The 24,443-nt window shown below is 32.2% G+C and overlaps 1 protein-coding gene across 4 annotated transcripts in view; it reads left to right on the forward strand.

The window, feature by feature from the left end:
* The window catches only part of STAU2 (staufen double-stranded RNA binding protein 2), a 447,924-nt gene that overhangs the window by 223,426 nt on the left and 200,055 nt on the right, over window positions 1-24,443 (forward strand). For all 4 annotated transcript variants that reach the window (XM_031946251.1, XM_031946252.1, XM_031946253.1 and 1 more), the window contains one exon: window positions 5,453-5,513. In XM_031946251.1, coding sequence (XP_031802111.1) covers window positions 5,453-5,513 — 61 coding nt within the window. The remainder of the gene's footprint in view (window positions 1-5,452; window positions 5,514-24,443) is intronic.

Below are 24,443 nucleotides of genomic sequence, written 5' to 3' on the forward strand. Positions count from 1 at the left end.
TTAGTTGTTTGCGACAACTCAGTGAGATGAACTCAGAAATGAGGCACTTCTCCCTGTACCTAGAATTAACTCAGTTCTAGAGAAAACATTGATTTGCAAAAGCGGATACATATGAGGTTTGGAGTTGGGCTGGAGGGTATTGGTGGCATGGTACTTCCACCACTTTGTGGGTTTTTATCTGAGTTTTCACGATCCTATTATTGCTTGATAACTTGCCCTATGTGAGCAGAGATAAGCAGCTAGATCATCCTTTTCCTTTAGAAAGATGAAATTATTAAATCTGTACCCTTATTTCTACACACAGTTAAAATAATACAATAATGAAAATAACAAAAGAGGCTAAGACCTGAAGGCTTAGAGACACCTCCTCTTAGAGTAAAATATCACAAACTAAAGCCTTGTGATAGCTGTCTTCCCTTGTTCAAAAATCCTTTTCATTTACTTTCTACTGGGTGGTTGTGTTCTGGACAGCTGAGGTTGCCAGAATCCTGACTGCAGTTAAATGGGGCAGTATGTCTTGTGTTGGGGTGTGTTAGGTATTTAGGGAGGACTATTACCTCTAGAGTGTGGGCTGCCCAGCCCTTTTGAGGGCTGGCGAGTTATCACCTTTTTCCTGGCATTCAGCTCTCCCCTTTGGTCTAAGAAGCTATAGCCCGAGCAGCGGCCACACCCAGACGGGCTAAACCAGGTTAGGCCTGAAACCTATTGGTGAGCAAGGGTGGGGTCAGCCCCAAGTATGTGAAGACTTCTGGTGGAATGAGTGAAGGAGAACAGTTTGTTCCAGTGGCCCCAAAGGCAGCAGAAACAGGTACTGGGAAACACTAGAGCCTGGTCTAACAGGGAAGATAGCACGGTCATCCACTGTATCCCAAGCCATCACCACCTGTCTTGGCTTTTGTCCTGCGGCCCCACTTCGATGATTCTGGAAGAAAGAGTGAGGCTGACGCTTCCACGCAGCTCTGCCTCACTCACATGCAGTTCATGCATGAGTCAAGACATTACCCCATGAAGTCATTGGTCTTCTGAAAATGAAGGGCAAACAACAACTGTACTGTATTTAGAAACACATCTATATCGTGCATATTGTAGTGATCTTTAATTTACATGTATAGTCATCGCATACATATGTGGCATAGAAATGTATTTGGAAATTGTGAGAGGGTAGAATGTAGAGCCCTTTCTATAGAAAGGCTAGAAAATTCAGTGGTAGTCAGAGAGCAGAAGTAATTCTTTCTTGAATTAATACTACTTTTAGTCTCTTCATGTTCCACTCTGACTTCTCATCACAGTATGGAGATGACCATGAGATCTCAAAAGCCAGGTCAAAAGAATTTAAGTTGTGGCAATACTCTCAAGCTAGTCTAGATCCAAACAGAACTAGACATCATCTAAAAATCAGAAAAGTCATAGAACCACAGAACCTGAGACCTAGGAGGGACCTCAGAGGTATCTAGTTGAATCCAACACAAAAGAAATCTTCATGATAAAATTTATAACAATCCCCAGTCTCTGATTGAAGATCTTCAAGAAAGAGAAGAGCACCATGCCTCAAAGAAGCATATTCCACCTTTAAACAACTCCAATTTTTAGCAAGATTTTCCTGCTTTCTAGCCTACATTGCCTTCTTTGCCTCTTCTACCCATTGCTCTTGGTTCTAACCTTCTGAAGCTAAACAGAAGAAATACAACCTCTCCATACTATGGTCTTTCAGATATTAGAAGAATCTCATTTAGAGAAGTTTAGCCTCTGGATGATGAAATATTTGGTCATAGTAACTCATGACTATTGTGTATATTAGGGATATTGGGTGGCAAGTTGCATCAATGAAAGCTGTATCAACAACATTGAAAAAAATAGATCTTTAAAGTATTTTATTATTGTAATGTTCCGAAAGCCTATCCTTTGGGCTTACTTTGAGAAAAGGGACAGAATGACAAGAGGGATAATATAACAGATTTGAAGCATAAAGTTTAGAAGCTGTGAGATTGTCTTTCTAGTACATTGTGGTAGTTTGTACCAGTTGTCACATTCAAGGAATAATTGCTCATCTTGACCCCCAAATTAATATACCATCTGACAAAAGATATGCCATCCCCACCCCACCCCGCCCCCAATCTGTTTCAGTTTTGTCTTACTATTCTATGACTTTTAATTAGAAATGAAGAGTAAGGATTGCAGGAGACTGGTCAGCCAGGTTTGACCAAGGTTTTTTGTTTTGATGATATGGATTGTGTATAACTTTGCTTTTTCAGGTATAAGTTTTCTATTTGTTTTCTACTTATTAAATAATAGCTATATAATATTATATTTCATTTAATGAAACTATTGCTAGCTAGTTCTTTTACTCCTTAGAAATTCATTCAATTAATCTTTTTTATAAGCTTTTATTCTTGTACTTGTACACTCTAACTAATCAATAATTTCCTGGAATTTAGCCACTGGATTAAATATAGTTCACATATTTAGATTTTTATTAGATTCCATAGTGAAATTCCTTAGCTGAATTTTATTGAATATATGAAAATGTCACTTGTTACACAATCTGTTTTTTTTTAAAAATTTGCTTTCCAGAACTAGAGATCATTACTGATCACAAAATAGAAAATTTCGATTATACCAAACTGAAAAGTTTTTGTACAAACAAAACTAATGCAGACAAGATTAGAAGGGAAGCAATAAACTGGGAAAATATTTTTACAGTCAAAGGTTCTGATAAAGGCCTCATTTCCAAAATATATAGAGAATTAACTCTAATTTATAAAAAATCAAGCCATTCTCCAATTGAAAAATGGTCAAAGGATATGAACAGACAATTCTCAGATGAAGAAATTGAAACTATTTCTAGTCATATGAAAAGATGCTCCAAGTCATTATTAATCAGAGAAATGCAAATTAAGACAACTCTATACCACTAGTGTAGTGGTATAGTGTAGTAATACCACTACACACCTGTCAGATTGGCTAAGATGACAGGAAAAAATAATGATGATTGTTGGAGGGGATGTGGGAAAACTGGGACATTGATGCATTGTTGGTGGAGTTGTGAACGAATCCAACCATTTTGGAGAGTAGTTTGGAACTATGCTCAAAAAGTTATCAAACTGTGCATACCCTTTGATCCAGCAGTGTTACTACTGGGATTATATCCCAAAGAGATTATAAAGAAGGGAAAGGGACCTGTATGTGCACGAATGTTTGTGGCAGCCCTTTTTGTAGTGGCTAGAAACTGGAAACTGAATGGATGTCCATCAGTTGGAGAATGGCTGAATAAATTGTGGTATATGAAAATTATGGAATATTACTGTTCTGTAAGAAATGACCAACAGGATGATTTCAGAAAGGCCTGGAGAGACTTACACGAACTGATGCTGAGTGAAATGAGCAGGACCAGGAGATCATTATATACTTCAACAACAATACTAGATGATGACCAGTTCTGATGGATCAGGCCATCCTCAGCAACGAGATCAACCAAATCATTTCTAATGGAGCAGTAATGAACTGAACTAGCTATACCCAGAAAAAGAACTCTGGGAGATGACTAAAAACCATTACATTGAATTCCCAGTCCCTATATTTATGCACACCTGCATCTTTGATTTCCTTCACAAGCTAATTGTACAATAATTCAGAGTCTGATTCTTTTTGTACAGCAAAATAATGTTTTGGTCATGTATACTTATTGTGTATCTAAGTTATATTTTAATATATTTAACATCTACTGGTCATCCTGCCATTTAGGGGAGGGGGTGGGGGGGTAAGAGGTGAAAAATTGGAACAAGAGGTTTGGCAATTGTTAATGCTGTAAAGTTACCCATGTATATATCCTGTAAATTAAAGGCTATTAAATAAAAAAAAAAAAAAAAGAAAGAAAAAAAAGAAAAAAAAGAAAAAATTTGCTTTCATTGTTAAAATTTAATAATTTAGGTTAGATATTTCTAACTTATTGGCAAAATTTGTCATGTAATAAAATATAAATTAGTGTATTAAAATCTAAATGGACTTTAGTTAATCTTCATTTTTAGTGTTTTAAACACATCAGAAACAATAGAATTTTGATAACAGAAATTGTGATTAAAATTATTTTTATTATTTAGTTGATGTTTAAGTGCACACACATATATTTTAATAATGAAGAGAATATCACATTTTTATTTTTAGATGCTTGTCCAATTTTAATACAAATTGAATATTTGTTAGTATGGGAAGAATAAACAACTGAACTTATAGATTGTATTGAAATTTTACAGGTGAGGAAACTGAGACACAGAGAGGTTAAGTGACATAAATCAAGTCAGTGACAGAGTCGAGACTGGAACTCAGAGTTCCTGAGTCCCAAGCCAATGTTCAGGATACTAGATATGGGGGTCTGTCAATAAGAGGTGAGTTTTAAGGAAGTATTTAAAGGCAGAGAAGATCCTTAGTTCAAGAGAAGCTAATAGTTTCTCACACATGATAAATTTTTAATTATTCAGAGCATTTTGTGTATCATCCAAGCTCTTTCATGTTCCTTTTCCCGTTTTCCTTTACTTGTTAATTCTGTTAACAAAAAATATAGAGAGAAAAAGAAAGAAAGTAAATTACAATTTTTCCCATTTTATTACTTATTATAGTCAGTAGTAAAATATTAGAATTCAAAAAGGTTGAAAATAGTTGCTAAAGAGAGATTTAAAAATTATATCTAAATAACAATAACATGAATAATCAAAAATTTATAATAGGAGGAATTAACACTTACATTTCTGGAGTATTGTTATCTCTTGAAACCCTGCACTTCTAAGTATTTTGCATGATAAAATATATATATATATATATATATATATATATATATATACACACACATACACATACACATATGCATATATGTATATGGTAAAATATATGTTTCAGGATATATTTCTTCAGGCTAAGCTACATAGCAATGATCAGTAACTTGTTGTATAGCTCATTTGTATGTTTCTTAGCAGTGTTTGTTAATGTTATTATGTAAATTTGAAAAATGTTTCTCAATAGTATTGAAATATTTCTACTATGTACAATGCTTAGCACTATGCTAAATAGTATATACTATAGAATGTTAGCTATTGTTATCATTATTGTTAATCAGAATTTTGGACCAATAATAGTCTCATAGATACCTTGGCTTTCATGATGATAATCCTTTTCCTTTTGTTAAGCACCTATAATTTGCTAACTTCAATTTAAAAACTGAGAAGATAATATAAGGAAATATACATTTTGATTAAAGGATAAGTGGTGAAATAATGCAGAGATTTATATGCATTTACTGCAAGTGTATCCATCTGGTGACACTGGAGTTTAGAGAAACATAGTTAAAGGACTATGTGAGACATCTTTGTCTTTAGCTAATGTGCTTGGTTAGATTTTATTAGTTGTGAATAAATTCAAAAAGGTGATTTCTCTGCATTAACTTATCCATTTAAAATTCTAGACAGTGGAAAACAAGGGATGGAATAGTCAAAAGATTGGATTTCCTGAAACAACAAATAATAGTAAGTATTCACTTTTTTTTTAGGTTTCCTATATTTATATACTGCTTCAATCAGTTCAGTTGTTTAGCTAATATTTATTGAATACCTGATAGGCTCAAAATGCTATATTAAATTACTGTGAAGGATTAAAAAATTGTAAATAGAAGAAGAACCTCTGTTCTCCTGCAAATTCTAGTCTCAAATTGAAGTTGACCATTTTCCATTTGTTCCTACTACTGCTATTGTTCTACTGACTGAACTAGACCAGTGATCATGCCAGGGAAAAGCTAAAACACTGGCCTCTCTACTATCTGAGACACTAGCCCTCATATTCACTTGGGCCTTTGTGTGCCTTCTTCATGTTCCCTCTCCCTTGAACTTCTTTTTTGGAGAATTGTAATCAAATTACCATTACTGTTGCCTCTGGAAAAAATACCTTAATAGCTTACTCTTGAGTTCCACTCCCCATCTTCTTAGTTGTTTCTCTAACTTCCACTCCCTTTGTTGGATACTTGTTTTAGTTTCACATATAGACATAAGATCCTTAAGAGGAATGTTTTCTAAGAAAACTCTCTCTCTCTCTCTCACCCCTGATAATCATTAGATTCAGGAGGACACGTATTATCTCCCTAAATGTGAATTAAGAAATTCATAGTGTTATAATTATTTATTCATGTTTACCTTTTTATATATCTCTTTGCTCCTTTTTTTGAACTTCAGAGTTTCTACATAGTTCTGGTCTTTTCATCGGGAATGCTTATCAGACTTCTATTTTATTTTCCTCCAGTAGTATTATACTCAGTTTTGCTGATTAGGTCATTCTTTGTATTAAACCCCTATGGTTTGCTTTCTGGAATAGTGTATTCTAAGCTCTTTGTTCTTTTATACTAACGATCTTAACTGTGATTCCATTTTTATGGAATATTTTTCTTTTTCACTTAAGTACTATAATAAATTAAATAAAATATATAAAATAAATTTCCAATTACAGTAAAGCTACTTTTCAACATTCATTTTTATAAGATTTTGAATTTCAAATTTTTCTCTCTCCCTCCTTTTCCTTCTCCTTCCCCTAGAGGGCAGGCAGTCTGATGTAGGTTATACATTTGCAGTTATGGAAACATATTTCCACATTAGTCATATTGTGAAAAAAGAAATAGAACAAGAAGGGAAAGCTACACAAAGCAAAAGACAAAAAAAAAAGTGAAAATAATATGTAATATATTTTGATCTGCATTTAGACTCCCTAGTTCTTTCTTTGGATTTGGATAGTATTTTCCATCATGAACATTCTGGAATTGTCTTGGATCATTCTATTATCAAGAAGAACTAGGTGAATTATAGTTGATTATCACACAATGTTATTACTATATATAATGTTCTTCTGGTTCTTCTAATTTCACTCAGCATCAATTCATGTAAATCTTTCCAAGTTTTTCTGAAATCCACCTACTCATTATTTCATATAACATAATAATATTACATTTATATATCAGAACTTGTTCAGCTATTCCCCATTTGATGGGTATTCGCTCAATTTCCAATTCTTTGCCCCCACAAAAAAGCTACTATAAATATTTTTGTACATATTGGTCCATTTCTTTGATTTCTTTGTGATACAACAGTTTGATTGCCCTTTGAACCCTAAATTGTCCTCTGGAATGGTTGGATCAGTTCACATCTCTATCAACAATGTATTAGTGTCCAGATTTTCCCACCTCTTTTTAAAAAATAATATTTACCATTTTCCTTTTCTGTCATGTTAGCCAATCTAATAGGTATGAGGTGGTACTTTAGAGTTGTTTTCATTTGCATTTCTCTAATCAGTAGTGACTTAGAGCATTTTTTTCATCTGAAAACTGTCTGTTCATATCCTTTGATTATTTATCAATTAGGGAATTACTTGTATTTTTATAAAACTGACTCAGTTCTCTATATATTTAAGAATTGCTATAAAAATTGTTTCCTGTCTTTCTGCTTTTCTTCTGTTCTTGGTTATATTGGTTTAGTTTGTAAACATCTTTTTAATTCAATGTAATCAAAACAATCCATTTTACATTTCATATTGTTCTCTAGCTCTTATTTGATCATAAATTCTTCCCTTTTCCATAGATCTGACTGGTAAACTATTCCTTGCTCTCCTAATGTATTTATGAAATCACTCTTTATGTCTGACTCTTTAAATATAGCACCATGTTATCTGCAAAGATTGATAGTTTTGTCTCCTTATGGCCTATTCTAATTCCTTCAACCCATTTTGACTTTATTTTGGTAGATGGTGTGAGATGTTGGTTTCTGCCATCTGTTTTTAGTTTTTGCCATACTATTTTCCAGTATTCTCAACACTTTTTGTCAAATAATAAGTTATCCCAGAAGCTGCAGTCTTTGGGTTTATCAAACAGTAGATCACTACAGTCATTTACTACTATGTTTTATGTATCTATCTATTCCAGATCCACCATTCTATTTCTTAGCCAGTACCAAATTGCTTTGATGGTTGCTACTTTATAATATAATTTTAAATCTAGTATGGCTAGGCTATCTTCCTTTGTATTTTTTTCCTATTAATATCCTTGATATCCTTGACCTTTGTTCTTTCAAATGAATTGTTATGGTTTTTTCTTGCTCTATAACATATTTTTGGTAGTTTGATTGGTATGGTACTTAATAAGTAAATTAATTAAGGCATAACTACCATTTTTATTATATTAGCCCAACTTACCCATGAGCAATTGATATTTTTCTAATTTTTTAGTTCTGATTTTATTTGTGTGAAGTGTTTTATAATTGTGTTCATATAGTTCCTGGGTATTGTACTTAATATTTAAAATTGTCTTTATTTATTTTAAATGGCATTTCTCTATCACTTACTACTGAACTTTGTTGGCAATATAGAGAAATGCTGTCAATTTATGTGGGCTTATTTTATATCCTGTGACTTTGCTAAAGTTGTTACTTATTTCAAGAAATTTTAAAATTGATTTCCTGGGGTTCTTTAAATATAGCATCATGTTATCTGCAAAGAGGGATAGTTTTGTCTCCTTATTGCTTATTTTAATTCCTTCAATTTTTTTTCTTCTCATTGCTAAAGCTAAAATGTCCACCACATAATAGTAATGACAGTGGGCATTCTTTTTTCACCCCTGATCTTATTGGAAAAACTTAGTTTGTCCCCATTGCAGATAATGCTTGATGATGGTTTTAGATGGATACAACTTATTATTTTAAGGAAAGCTATATTTATTCTTATGTTCTTTAGTGTGTTTTTTTTTTTTTGATAGGAATGGGTACTGTATTTTGTCAAAAGCTTTTTCTGCATCCATTGAGATAATCACATGATTTCTATTGGTTTCATTATTGATATGGTTAATTGTACTAATAGTTTTCCTAATAGTGAACCAGCCCTACATCCTAATATAAATCCTACCTGGTCATGGTATATATTACCCAGTAATAAATTGCTATAATTTCTTTGCAAATATTTTATTTAAGATTTTTGCATCTACATTCATTAGGGAAATTGGTCTATAATTTCCTTTCTCTGTTTTGATTCTTTCTGAATTAGGTATTGGCACTATATTTGTGACATAAAATAAATTTGGTAGCACCCCTTCTAAGCCTGTTTTTCCACATAGTATGTGCAGTATTAGAATTAATTGTTCTTTAAAGATTTGTAAATCCATCTGGCCCTGGAGATATTTTTCTTAGGGAGTTCATTCATTGATGGCTTATTCAGTCATTTCTTCTTCTGTTAATCTTGGCAATTTATGTTTTTAAAATATTTATCCATATCACTTATATTACCAGATTATTGGTATACAATTAGGCAAAATATCTCCTAATCATTGGCTTAATTTCCTCTTCATTTATGGTGAATTCATCCTTTTAATTTTTGAAATAGGTAATATGGATTTCTTCTTTGTTTTTAAAATCAAATTAACAAACAAAGATTTATCTATTTTATTGGGTTTTTCTTCATAAAATCAAGATCTTAGTTTTATTGATTCATTCAGTGGTTTTTTCACTTTCAATTTTATTAATCTATTCTTTGAGTTTCAGAATTTCTAATTTGGTATTTAATTAGGGATTTTTTTATTTGTTCCTTTTCTAGCTTTTTCAATTGCATGCTCAACTCGTTGATTTTCTCTATTTTATTCATGTAAGCATTTAGAGATATAAAATTTTCGCTAAGTGCTGCTTTGACTACATCCCATAAATTTTGGTATGTTGTCTCATTATTGTCATTCCCTTTGATGAAATTATTGGTTGGTTGTGTGATTTGCTGTTTGACTTTTTATTCTTTAGGATTAGATTTAATTTTCAATGAATTTTTAATCCATTTTTCATGACCCTTTATTACATGTGGTTTTTGTTGCAGCATGATCCCAAAAGGATACATTTAATATTTCTGCCTTTCTGCATTTGGTTGTGAGGTTTTTATGCCTTATTATAAGGTCAGTTTTTGTATAGGTACAAAATTTGTATTCCTGAAAAAAGTTATATTCCTTTCTATCCCCAGGCATTTTTTTCCCAGAGGTCTGGCATACCTAACTTTTCTAAAATTGTGTATTTACCTCTTTTCTTTTTTTCTTTCTTGTTCCCTTTATGTTTAGATTTGTATAGCTCTGAGAGGGGAAGTTTGAAGTTCCCCTCAACTTCTCAGCATAGTTTTGCTGCCTGTTTCTTCCTGTAACTCATGAAATTTCTCCCCAAGAATCTGGATGCTGTACCACAAATTACCACAGTATTTGTTTAATATTGGTATTATTTCATTGTCTATGGTACCTTTTAGAAAGTTGTAGTTCTCTTCCTTGTCTCTTTTAATTAGATTTATTTGTCCTTTTGCTTTGACTGATAATAGAATTGCTACCCCTGATTTTTTTTTTTTACTTTTGCTGAAGCATAATATATTCTGCTTTTGCTTTTTACCTTTACTATGTATGTGAGAGTCTCTCTCTACATCAAATGTATTTTTTATAAATAACATATTGTAGGATTCTAGATTTTAATCCACTCTGCTATCTACTTCTGTTTTGTGGAAGAATTCATCCCATTCACACTCATAGATATGACTACTATATATTTTCCCTCCATTCTATTTCCCTTCTATTTAGACTTCTTTTTCTCTCTCCTTTCATTCTGTTTCTTCTCACAAGTGTTTTGCTTTTTAACACCACCTCCTTCAATCTGTCATTCCTTCTATTACCCTTAATCTTTCCTTTTTTCCTTCTTTTTTACTTCCCTATAGGGATTTCCTTACCCAACTAAATGTATGTTATTCCTTCTTAGGGCCAAATCTGAGAGTTAGATTGAAACAACCTTCTTTCCCTCTACTGTAATAGATCTTTCATGCCTCTTCATGTGATATAATTTACCCCATTTTGCTTCCCCTGTTCCTCTGTTTCCAGTGCAATATTTTTTTCACTCCTTAATTAATTTTTTTATTATCACATCGAAATTGACTCTTTAAGTATACTCCTTCCAACTGTCCTAATGTATATGTATATATATATATATATATATATATATATATATATATATACACACACACACACACACACACACACATATATACACACACATGCAGTTCTTAAGAGTTATAAAGTATCATCTTCTCATATAAGAATGTAAATAGTTTAGCCTTGTTGGATAATACGGTTTTTGTTCTTTCCTGTTTACCTTTTTATTTTTTTCTTGAGTCTTGTATTTTTTTTCATTTGGCCATCTTGGATTATCTGGTCTTTTCATCGGGATATTTTAAAAGTTACCCAAGAATGTTCATCTTTTCCCCTTAAAGATTATGTTCAATTTTGCTGAGTATTGATTCTTAGTTGTAATCCAAGCTCCCTTGCCTTCTGGAATATAATATTCCAAGCTCTCTGATTATTTAGTGTAGAAGCTGCTAAATCTTTGTAATACTAACTGTTCTGCCTTGATCTTTGAATTGGTTCTTCCTGACTGCTTGCAGTATTTTCTCCTTGAATTGATAGTTCTAGAATATCATTGGAATTTTCATTTTGGGATCTCTTTCAGGAGGTGATCAATGGATTCTTTCAATGACTATTTTATCCTCTGTTCTAGGATATCAGGACAGTTTTCTTTGATAATTTCTTGAAAGATGCTGTCTAGACATTGAAATATTTAATCATGGCTTTCAATTAGTCCAATAATTCTTAAATTGTTTCTCCTAGATCTATTTTCCAAGGTAGTTGCTTTTCCCATGATGCATTTTACATTTTTTCTATTTTTTCATTTTTTTGATTTTGACTGATTTTTGCTGTCTCATAGAGTCATAGTCATTAGCTTTTACTTGTACAAACCTAATTTTTAAGGAATTATTTTCTTTAGTTAGTTTTTATACTTTCTTTTCCAAATTATGAATTCTACTTTTAAAGGAATTGTTTTCCTCAGTGAGATTTTTTTTCATTTGGCCAATTATGTTTTTTGTTGTTTTCTTCAGTCAATTTTTGTGCTTCCTTTTCCAAATTATTGACTCTTTTTTTTCATAATTTTCTTGTGTAATTCTCATTTAAAAAAAAAATTTTCTCCACCCATCTTACTTGATTTAAAAAAAAATCCTTTTTGACCGCTTTCAAGAGGACTTTTTGAGCTTGAGACTAATTCATATTCCTATATGAGACTTTGCATGTAGGCATTTTGACACTGTTTTCTTCTTCTGAGTTTGTGTTTTGATTTTTCCTGTTGCCATAGTAGTTTTATGTGGTCAATGTTGTGTTTTACTTTTTGCTCATTTTAAAAAATTAAACTCTGCCTCTGGGATACAAGGGTCACTATCCCAAGCTTCTTGCCCTAGGTGCCAGAGGTCTGGTCATTGACTTTCTGTGTTGGGATTTGTAGAACTGGTGGCTTGTCCACTGCATTATGAAATGGCCTCATTGTCCCTTTTGTGCTTTGAGTTTGGGGACTGACAGTTTGCTTGCTGCACTGGGGCTGGAGGCCTCACAGCTGAAGTGCTGTGCCATTAGACTCAGCAGTTGGACTGCTGAGTCCAAAGTGTGGGAGCCTTGGTTGCTTGTCTGTGCTATGGCTACGAGCCTACCACTGGCTAGCCTGAACACCACCACTTGAACTAGGCTGTGCTCCTCTTTTTTACCCAACTAAGATAGACCTTTCCTAAAGTCCTTCTAAATTGTCTTGTGTTGGAAAATTATTCTACTCAATATCTTTGTGGATTCTATTACTTCTACAATTCTTTTCAAGGCTTGATTTAATGTTTTTTCCAAGGGAAACTAGGAATACCCCAGCCAAATTCCTGACTTCCCTCTACCATCTTGGCACAGCCCTGCGATCTTTTTCTTTTACTTGGAAGTTCTGGATTCTGGCTACAATGATCCAGGAAGTTTTCATTTTAGAATTTCTTTTAGGAAGTGACCTATGGATTTGTTTCCACTTCGCCTACTGGTTCTACGAGATCTGCGGAATTTTCTTTTAAGATTTCTTGAAATATAATATGAAGGCTTTTCTTTTGTTCATGGCTTTCAGGTAGTCTAATGATCATTATGGTTTTTCTTTCTCATTCTTTTTTTTTTTTGTCATGAGATACCTTAAATTCTCTTCTATCGTTTGATTGCTTTAATACTGCTTGTTGTCCCAAAAAGTCATTAGCTTCTCTTTGGTCCATTATAATTATTGTTTGTGCAAGATTTTGAACCTCTTTTGCTGAACCAATAAAATTTTTCTTTAAAATTGCTTTCTCCAATCCTTTTTTTTTTATTTTTTCCTCTATATTTCTCATTCCATTTATTAAAGCTCCCCAACATTTTAAATTCTTTTTAAACTCTTGCTTCATCCCTTTCAGGAATTATACAGTTGAAGTTGTATCCAAGGTATATTTTTACTTAAGGCTTTGCTTGTAGATATTTTAGTTATTCTCTTTTTCTGGGTTTGTATCTTGAGTGACCTTCATTATGATAGCTTTTAATGGTGGAATTTTTCTTAAGCTTTTTCTTTTATCCTATTTTCTGACTTTCAACTTGATGTTAAGACTGGATTCTGCACATTTACAGAGTAAAAGTCTATGCTGTTCTGCTTACTATACTTTTTAATATTATTCTAGGGTCACAGGAACAGCTAAGGCTGGAGAATTGCAAACTTTTAGTTTTCTCAACCTTTCTCATTCCTCAGAAAGGTCTAATCTAAGGTTAAATCTGATTAAGACCTCCCTGCTCTACGTTCTGCAAGTTCCTGACCTGGCTTTGTTGTGAGCACCAATAAACTACTACTTTGTTCTAAAAATGCAAACATGGCATTAATATTGAAGCTTTACAAAAACTATACATAATGGAAGGAATAGTAGTAATACGATAATAAGATGAAAATCATATAACAAAGCAATTATTAATATTTAAGCTTTGAAATAGAGTACAGAAAACTAATCTTCAAGTTCTTTTAGTTAAGTTTAGATATTTTATATCTTAGTTTACTTATCTGTTTAAGTAGAAAGAAAAGTCTAACCTTGGATATAAAATTAGAAATGGTAAGGTGATTTTTTTTTCTGGCCAAAAAACAACAACAAAAATCCAAAACTGATTAATCACTAAAATTTTAGGGATTGCTACCTCCATGATCAGAACAATACATGAAATGTTGGAGCTTAGAAGAAGCTCCCTCCTATCTCCCACCTTACCTCCACCCCCATTCCCCATGTTCATTTTATCTGTACTAGTTTTAATTGTGAGCTGAAAGAAATCTTTGTATCACAAGCATCATTGACACTGAATAATTCCTATGCTGTTGCATCATAGGGAAGGTGGGACTCCAGCCCCAAAAAATCATTACTCAGCTTCCTATATAATTTTCTTCTAAGCAACACTAGAGGCTCTGGGACTAGACTGGTCTTGCTGTAACACAGCAACAATAAAAAGGTGGTCTCTGCTTAAGAATTAACAACATTGGGAATAAAATCTATTATTTTTCTATAGATTTTTGTAAGTTCAAATCTTAAGGTAACATAAACAAAGTCTACCCTACTTAATCAGTTCCATGAGCTCAAATTTCTGTTTCAAGAACTTTGTTGAGTGAGGGAATGTGTACAATGTTAGTATTTTGAATGTAAAAATGTGCACTTGTGATTAGAGGGTTGGTTTCTAGGTATTAAATGCTAGCTGAAATGTTGAGAGACTTTGGACAATTTCCTTTGCCTCATTATGATTCAGTTCAGTCATCTTTTTAGAGTTTTCATATTGGAAATCATTAAAAAATTTTCCTTAAAAACCTTTTGTAGAATGATTAGCTATTTTGGGAAAACATAAAAAAGGGATAAAGTATTATTTTATAATTAACATAATGTCATCACATTTAAACATATAGATTTCTTTCATGAAATATACTTTTCCATATTTTATTAAAAAGAGAACATTTTAAACTCTGGATTAATTTGAATAAATGATAAACATTTTAAAGTTTAGATTCATTTGAATAAAAAATAGATACTATTTATATAATGACTTAAGATTTGCAAATAACTTTACATATACCTCATTTTATCCTCACCACATTCCTAGAAGGCAGATGATAATATTATATCCCATTTTATAGATGAGAAAACCAAGTCTGAGTGACTTCCCCAGGGTCACATAGTAAGCATTTGAAGCTGGATTTAAAGTCAGGTCTTTTCTTTCTCCAAATTAAATTCTTTCTCTCTTTTAGTTGCTATGGAATTATTTTGGAAATAGATTATTTTGGAGGTACATATTTCCTCCTTTCTTCTGGTGTCCCAAGGTAGGGAGGGACAATGACAACTTGTATTCTAGGAACCCTTATTGTTTTCCTTTTCACTATCTAAAAAAGGAGGAATGATGTAGCATTAAAGGACAAGATATTTTTAACGTGGCATAGTTAAGATTTGTGTGACACCTGATTAGAAATTAGGCAGGAAGTTAATATACACCTGTATTTGATTTTTCCAATGAAAGAATTTTTTTGGAGATTACAGTCATAGGAGACTGCTAGCAATTACAACTGAAGAATAGTTTAAATGGTTTTGCAAGTGTTAGTGATTACACAGCCTGGCTCCTCTATGTATTTTCCTAGTTTGATTGCCTGCAGATTTAAATTATAGAACTAGGTTTGTTTTGTTTTTTTGAAGATTTTCATGAATGTACCTCCAGCTGAAAAGGCACTGAAATAAACGTGCTCTTTCCTCTTCAACTCAAATGTGGATACTTTGGATGTATAAGCCTGCACCTTTGTCATAGGCATGTTAAATTGCAAGTGCACATAACTCTGTAATGTGAGATTTGTGTTAAATTTAGCATGGGGAAATTTTATGCTTGGCATGCACATAAAAGCTAGATTTTACAGATGAATGACTAACAAGTTTAAAAAAAGTTTGTGTGTTTTAAAGATCCACTGATGGCTAATGGAAAACTTTGTAAAACATTCTATTTAGAGACAATTCAGCTGATGCATATCTTATTTTTAAAAATTTTTCATTCCCTGTTTCTTATTAATGAAGGATTTTATTTTAAAACAGGCTCATTGTTTCTTAAAGGTGAACTATGAAGCTTAATTCAAAATTGGACTAAACTCAAAGGTACTGGTATGTGCCGAATCCACCCACTAAAAGACTGTTCAGAGGCATTTACCACATAAATATGTTTTTGCTAACCTTTTAAAAAGTTTTATTTAGCCTCTGTGAAATCTGCTGGTTCTTCTAGGTTCATTAGAGATGACCCTAGATAAATAATTCTGGGATAGAATAGAGTTCCTTGTGACTTTCAGTATAATTGTTTATTTGTCTTATTCTTTGTCACTTCTTGTTTGTCTGTTCACTATTTAACCCCAATGACATATCCTGAAACTAAAAAGGTGTTCCCATTTCCAACAGGCCTACATTGGGCTTTGTTCTCAGTTTTTTTTGGTCTCTACCCTTAATTTCGAACAACTACTATTGGACTAATGAAATCTGGTTTTCTTTATTAGATGATTATTTTTATATGGTCTTTCAGATGTTTTGGTACTATATTTATAGACTTAAAATGATCCTGATAAAAAACAATAACTATTTTTTGCTCAATCTCTTCAGAGTCAATAAGAATATTTGGCCTGATTTCTCTTAGTTGGACTAGGACTTTAGTTTGGTTCATCCCAAAATATCAAAGTTCCATTTCTTTGCATTTTGTGTAGCATTACATATAGATAGGTGTATACAACACATAGGTATATAAATTCATATAAAATGGAGATATAGAATGGATCTGTAATTTCATTGGTATAAGATATTTCCAGATGAGGAAACTCTCTACCATTGCAAGTTAGCACCTTCTCAGCAATCTACAGTATTAGAGTTGCTTAAGGTTAAGTGGCTTTCTCAGCCAATGTGTGACAGAGGTAAAACTTGAACTTAGGTCTTCCTGGGTGCCTCTGCTGTTCCTTCCACATATCATATATAATATGATATGTAATGAGTTATATATAGTAACAAGTATATGTATGTATGTATGTTCGTACATATATACATACATACATACATACACATATACACATATACAGATTCTTGTATTTCTCCCCCACAGGCAGGGAACTAGCTATTACTTAAGAATAAAGAAGAGGTGCTACTTAAGGCAATAATAATATGTGCTCTTCATCCAGGTATCTTGTGATCAAATAGAATTATTCACACCAAAGCCCTCAGTATTGTCAAATAGTTCAACATCAAAAATAGATGTGGTTTTATCAAACAAAGTGACAGTAAATAAGATGTGCTACCATCTGACTTGAAGCTAAAACTTCCTGCATGCTTTGTGATTTCCTATTAGAATGTGAACTCTTTGAAAGCAGGGGCTTTCTTACTTTTCTTTTGACATCCTTACTGCTTAGCTTAGTTCTCTGAACAGTTTTGAATGCATTTTCATTCATTCATCTATAGTCATACAGAAGAGGTCAGTTTTCAAATCAAGTATAAGAATTTCTCTGAGATAGAAAACTTTTTCAGTCAGTTTTCTTTATGATAGCCAAAAACAAAACAAAAAAACCTGTTACACAGGAAAGGAGAAAATGACAGCAAAGTTGACATGTGTAAGGAATAGTAGTCTAACTAGAAAGGAATCTTTGAAAATCTTAATTTCTAAAGTACTGTAGTAAGAAATTTAAAAAAAATTCTTGTTTAAAAAGAAAGCAAACTTTTATTTTTACTCAAGGATGCCCGTTAAATGAAGTTCAATTTAAATTTGTTCTTATAATCAGTGATTCATTTGTTCAGAATCTAATTAGTTGTACCACAGGATATATGTTCATGATGGCATAGATGCCTAATAGAAGTTTGAAAAATTGGCCCTTCAGCCATTTGGGAAATAGCTCAAAATAGCCTTTACACACTTCATTGATGGAAAAAGAGAGTTGAAGGGTAGACTACTCCCTTTTGGAGTTCCATGGCATTATCAGATCTTCTGGCTTGGCAGACTGTTGGGAGATTCTCTGCTGTCTTAAAGTATAAACCTTTTAATGCCAAGCCAGCCTTTACAGGCTGGAAAAAACTGAACTTTGCCATAGAGGGACCGAAGGAAGAGTCATTATATCCTCAGAGGCTTTGGAAGTTTCCAGGGCAAGGGTGGGGATTTGGGCACATTTTCCCAGGATGATCCAAAAAATTCTTGCAACCTCTTTAAATTAGTTGATTTAACATACAGTTAGACCACCAGCTTAGTTCATTGAGCTCTTCAACTACTATAGAAATTCAAATAATTGAATAGAACAAAATCAACCTAATGCTGGGAATAGGAATGTAAAAGGACACTAGCCATTAGGACTATTGTAAAAAAAATAAAATAAAATAAAAACTACAGGGGAAGGGCAATGCTATAGAGCTTGTTCTTGTTTTCATGGCTTTAAAAGATGCAAGAAAATCAGCTACAGATAGCTCATTCATTCATTTCTGTAATAATCCAAAGAAAAGAAAGTTTCTCATTTGTTTATGTTTAGTCATTTTAAAAATCAGTTATTTTTATTAGCTTGGCTCTCTACAAGGTGAGCAGGCATACCTTCTAGTGTTATGTTATTTTTGGGGAAAAATAACTAAATATTTGTAATTCATTAAAATTATTCACAAATAGAATGGACTAAAATTTCTTTGATGTATTTGTGGTCTTTAGGAAAGAATTTTATTGATGCTTTTTTTTTAATCTCACAATCATTTCTAGAATCAATCTCTCTCTCTCTCTCTCTCTCTCTCTCTCTTTCTCTCTCTCTTTTTCTCTCTCTCTCTCTGTTGGGGATGGGAATCCCCAACAAAGAAAAGCAACAACTAGTAATAAACTTCACCTTTGACAGTGTATCCAGCTTTTTTCCTTACTAGTCACTCTTTTCTCTTAAGGGAGAGAGGTGTTTTTCATTACAGTTCTTAGGGACAATCATTAGTTTTTTTACTCAGTTTGACTTTCTTTTTCAGTTACAGTTTTCTAGTCATTCTACATCTTGTCCTTCTGGTTCTGCTTATTTTGCTCCTTCTCAGATTATATGTATGTCTTTCTGAAGTTTTCATATTTATCATTTCTTTCATTGTTGTTGTTGATTTGTTTCAGTTGTACATTATTCTCCATTGGCTCCATTTGGGGTTTTCTTAACAAAGATATGGAAGAGCTTTGCCATTTCCTTCTCCAGCTCATTTTACATATGAGAAACTGAGTCAGAGTTATGTGACTAGCTCTGGGTCTCTAGTAAGTGCCTGATTTGAACTCAAGTCCCCATAATTCCTGACCTGGAACAATATCTACTGTGCCCCCTAGCTGCCTGTTATAATTTCTTACCCACATGATAATATTCTATTACATTTATATATTGTAATATATAAATGTACATTCAACCATTCTCTAGCTGATGGATATTCACTTTGTTTCTAGTTCTTGCTATGAATAAGTAGTGATAATAGGATTATTTTGTTATGGACTAATTCTTTGCTTCTGGCATTGATCTTCTTGGGATACATATCTAGCAGCATGGTCACTGAGACAGAATGTCAAGAAATTAGTCCCATGCAATTCCAAAATTATGTTCAAAACAGTTGAGAAATATACCATCAGTTCTACCAACAATATATAAAGGTCTATTTCCTCATATTCTTGCCAACATTTACTGTTCCAAGTTTTTGTGTTCTTTGCCAGTTTACAAAGTATGAAAAAATATAATCTAAAAAACCTAAAAGCTTACTATTAGTGATTTGGATTATACTTTCAAGTCATATTTTGACAGATTACAATTTTCACATCACTTGTATCCTTTGTGTATTTATTGGGAAGTGGTTCTTTGGTTTTATATATTTATACCTATTCTCTAGATGTATTGAATATCCAGTTCTTATTGGTTATATTTGATACAAAGATTTTCTTGATTCTCTCTGCATTTTGTTTGTGCAAAAGCTTTTTTCATTCTGTGAAATCAATTTGTTTGTATTTTGTCTTTTATGGTCATAATTATTCTTTGTTTCATGAGGAATTCTCCACTCCTTTTTATTGTTAAAGCAGTTTGGTTTTAAAATAGATAGAACACTAGACCCATAGTCGGGAGTTCAAATCTGGCCTCAGACATTTTACTAGCTGTGTGCCCCTAGACACATCATTTAATCTAAGATCTCATTTACTCATTTGTAAAATAGGGATAAAAATAGCATTCACCTCCCAGAGTTGTTGTCAAGATCAAATGAGATTGTTTATGAAATGCTTTATGAAACTTAAAGCATTGTAGAAATGCAAGGTGATAGTATTGTGAAAGGTGCCTTCTTCTGTTCTCTAATTTTTTTGTTTATTTGTTTTATGATATAATTCATCTTAGTCAGGTGTATTTGGAGTTTATTTGGAGTTTATGGCAGTATGTGGTTTAAAATGCCAATTTAAGCCAAGTATGTGACAATTTTCTTTATTTTCCTAGTAATTGTGGTCAAATAGGAAGTCCCCAGTAATTTATATTTTTAGGTTTTAATTTAACACTGAACTATTGTTTTAGATTGCTTCTGAATTATGGTGTTGTGCATGTGTGTGTATGTGTATATACTTTTGCATTGACCTACTTTTCTATTTTTTAACCAGTAACAGATAGTTTTGATTACTGATTTAAAAAATAGTTCATTGTCTGGTACTGCTATGCTTCCTTCATTTCTATTTATTTTCATTATTTTCCTTAAGATTCTAGACTGATTATCTTCCAGATAAGTTTTATTATTTTGTATAGTGCTATAGAATATCTTTTTGGTAATTCAATTGGTCTAACACTAAATCTGTAAATTAATTCAAATAGTATTGTCATTTTATTTTACTGGCCCAGCAATGAGCAATTAATCTTTCTAGACACTTACATTTTCTTTCATTTCTGTAAAGAATAGTCTGTGATTTTATTTATGTAAAATAACTTTATATGAATATCTTGATAAGTTAACTCCCAGATTTTTTTTACATTGTGTAGTGTTTTTTTTTAATTAGAATTTCTCTTGTTTTTCTTGATTTTTTTTTGAATAATACTACATAGAAATGATAATAATAATTTTTTTTGCTCATGATGATTTCCATGGATTAATTTTACATCCTACTACCTTTCCATGGCCTTTATGATTAATCAGTCAATAGGAATTTATTAAGTATCTCATATATCAGACTCTAGGTGGTATGTTGGAAATACAAAGACAAAAGTCATTCCTTTAAACGAGTTTGCATATTATTCAGAAAGAATTACATCTTTTATATGAATGTAGAATTCATATATAATCTTAGGTATATATGTATGTATGTACCTATGTATGTATGCATGTGTGTGCATGTTCAAGTAGTTAGGGATCCTAGTCACTAGCAGTTGGAGTATTAACTCATTTTGCAAAACAGAAGTGTCAGACATGTGCAGGGAGACTACTGTACTCTCTCCAGTATGGTCTGAACTAGATTAAAATGTAAATGGTAAATATTTAACAAAATAAAATACAATAAAACAAATAATATTACATATAAAGAGCAATTCAATATGTAACCACAGGTATCCTTCTGTACGGGTTAATGGCCTTTGCTTCTCTTTATATTTGACATAATTGTTCTTGAGTCTGTGAGGCAAATGATCTGAGAAGGAAGTGCATTCTACTTCCATTGACTAATTCAAAAGCATCGACATAGGAAATAGTACTATTTGTGAGAAAAGGAGAAAGAGAAGGCAATTTAATTTACTATAGAGTAGAAAAAGGGGAATAATATCTAATAAGTCTGCGAAATTAAGCAACTTTAAAGAATTTAGAAGCCTGTGCAAGTAAGGTCTAAGTTAATTGTGTTTTTGGAGGAACAATACTTAGTTTCTCTATCTTGAAAGATTAGATATTAAAAAAATCTTAACTCATTAATTTAGCAATTCTATTAAAATAAAATATGCATTCTTTGATGTTTGATGTCACAGAATTTTTTTTTATTCACCACATGCTGTATATTAGTTATTTTAACATTTAGAAAACTTGGTAATGTGGAAAAAGTCCAAACTATTGTTCCAGATAGCAGTTAGATATTTGGGTGGATCATGTAAAAACATTGAAATGCCTGAGAAAGCATGTGAAATGTTTGTTTTAAGTATTATTACATCAATGGAAAAGCCATCTGCTGTACTTGTTTTTTTTTCTGAAAACTTTAAGTAACTGTCCTTTTTTTAAAAAAAATTATTCTTTTTGCTGTGATGTTATTTCAAGTGTATTATTTTACTTCAAGATGTTCTGCTTTGTGTTAAGATAATTGAATTTTCTTTATCACATAATATACTTCCCTACTGCTATATTTAGTGTTCATAAATTCACCTTTTGCAAACCAATTTGTAAATTGGTTAAATGTCTGTTTTTTAGTTTAAATTTAAGTAAGGAATTTATAGCACTGATTTGTAATATGAAAATTTTATTTTATGATATTCTGTTACTCATCATAAAGTAATTGGATACTTATGTAATGCTTCACAACTCAAAGGTATAGGCCTATTTATGACATTCTATTTAACTAAAACGAGGTCAAAAAAGGAATATTAGTAGTCTTTCTTAATCATTAAGTAAATATCTTTCTGTCTTTGATTACTTACTAAATTTGAAAAGTAGAAGGTTGGCATATAAATTAGCTTGATACAATAGTATTGTGAAATATTTCTGGAAATGAACTGTTCTTTGTATATTTGGCACAAAGTACAATTCCTGCATATAGTAGCACTTAGTAAGTGCTTACTGTTTTTTGCATTACTTGTTACTTATTTAATTGTTCTTATTATTTTTTGAATGTCTTTGGGATATAGCTCTATCAGTGGTATTGCTGGATCAAGGGTATGCACAGTTTTGTAGCCCATTAGGCATAGTTCCAAATTGTTCTTCAGAATGACTGGATTAGTTCACAATTCTACCAATTGTGCTTTATTGTCCCAGTTTTCCCACATCCACTTCACCATCCAACATATTCCTATTTTGTCTTATTAATCATTCTGATAAGTGTGAGGTGATGCTTCAGAGCTGTTTTAATTTGCATTTCTCTAGTCAGTAGTGATTTATTTTCATATGACTACAGATAGTTTTGATTTCTTCTTCTAAAAACTCTCTGTTCATATTCTTTGACTGTTTATCAATCAGGGAATGATTTGTGTTTTTATAAATTTGATTCAGTTCTCTATATGTTTGAGAAATGAGGCCTTTATCAGAGATACTTATTGCAAAAATTTCCCCTCAGTTTCTTATAATTTTGGTTGCATTGATTTTGTTTGTGTAAAAAAAAATTAATCTTATATAATCAAAATTATCTATTTTACGTTTTATAATGTTTTCTATGTTTTTTGTTTTAAATTCTTCCCTTACCCCTAAGTTTGACAGATAAACTATACTGTGCTCTCTTAATTTTCTTATGGTATCACCCTTTATGTATAAATCATGTACCCATTGTGACCTTATGTTGGTAGATGGTATGAAATGTTGGTCTGTACCTAGTTTCTGCCATAGTGTTTTTCAGTTTTCCCAGCAATTTTTGTTAAATAATGAATTTTCGTTCCAAAAACTTGGATCTTTGAATTTATCATATTAATAGATGCAGTGGGTTTCATTGAGTGTGTTAAATATAGTAGCTTTAGACATTCTTACCAAAGCTAATCCCATTTTAATCAGTTAATCTATTAATAAGCATTTATAAACTACTATATTTTATTATTTACAATTTTATTATTCCTAGGCATTGTGGTAGTTTCTGAAAATAGAAAGGCAGAAATAGTTCTTTCTCAAGGGGCTTATATTCTACTGAAGGAAATAACATGTGGAATTGTGTGTAGATACAAGATACATCCAAAGAATGGGAGACTCCTTTGATGAGGTAGCCTGGGAAAGGACTCCAATTAATAGTTGATTTGTGTCTTGAAGGAAGCCAGGGATTCAAAGAGGAAGAAATCAGGAGGAAGTGTTATAGGCCAGAACTCTGAACTTGAAACAAAGGATTCTTACAAGGTACTAAGTCAGTGGAATTGATAGAGACAATAGTTATCTAATTTAGCATGGTTCAGTATGATTGATTTAATCCTACAAGGAGATGTTATGGGCCAGAACTTGAAACAAGGTACTAAGTGGAATTGAGGAGACAATGGTTAAATCTAGTTTAGCACTGATTTAATCCTACAAAAATAATGGTTTCCTAGTAATATAATGATTGGTGTATACTCAGTGTGGAGCATATAAGCAAGAAGCTCTCAGGGCCAGTAAGGATAAGCTCACTAGAAGCTCTTAAAGGCTGAGACAGATTCATTGCATTGCCCATCTTTGTGGTGGCTGGAGGCTGAAGCACATGGAACCAAGGAGAGAGAGATAGGTCTCTAAGAAAGCTAAGCAGGCCCCAGGAAAAGAGACAAGACTTTGAAAGAGATAATAAAGGATTTGGACTTTAACACCTGACTGCACTTGTGGTGATTACTGAACTGAAATTGCTTCCAAAGACCCCAAGAAAACCTCAACAGAGAACATGACAT

Source organism: Sarcophilus harrisii, chromosome 1 (assembly GCF_902635505.1).
Source record: "Sarcophilus harrisii chromosome 1, mSarHar1.11, whole genome shotgun sequence".
In the NCBI taxonomy this organism is placed as follows: domain Eukaryota; kingdom Metazoa; phylum Chordata; class Mammalia; order Dasyuromorphia; family Dasyuridae; genus Sarcophilus; species Sarcophilus harrisii.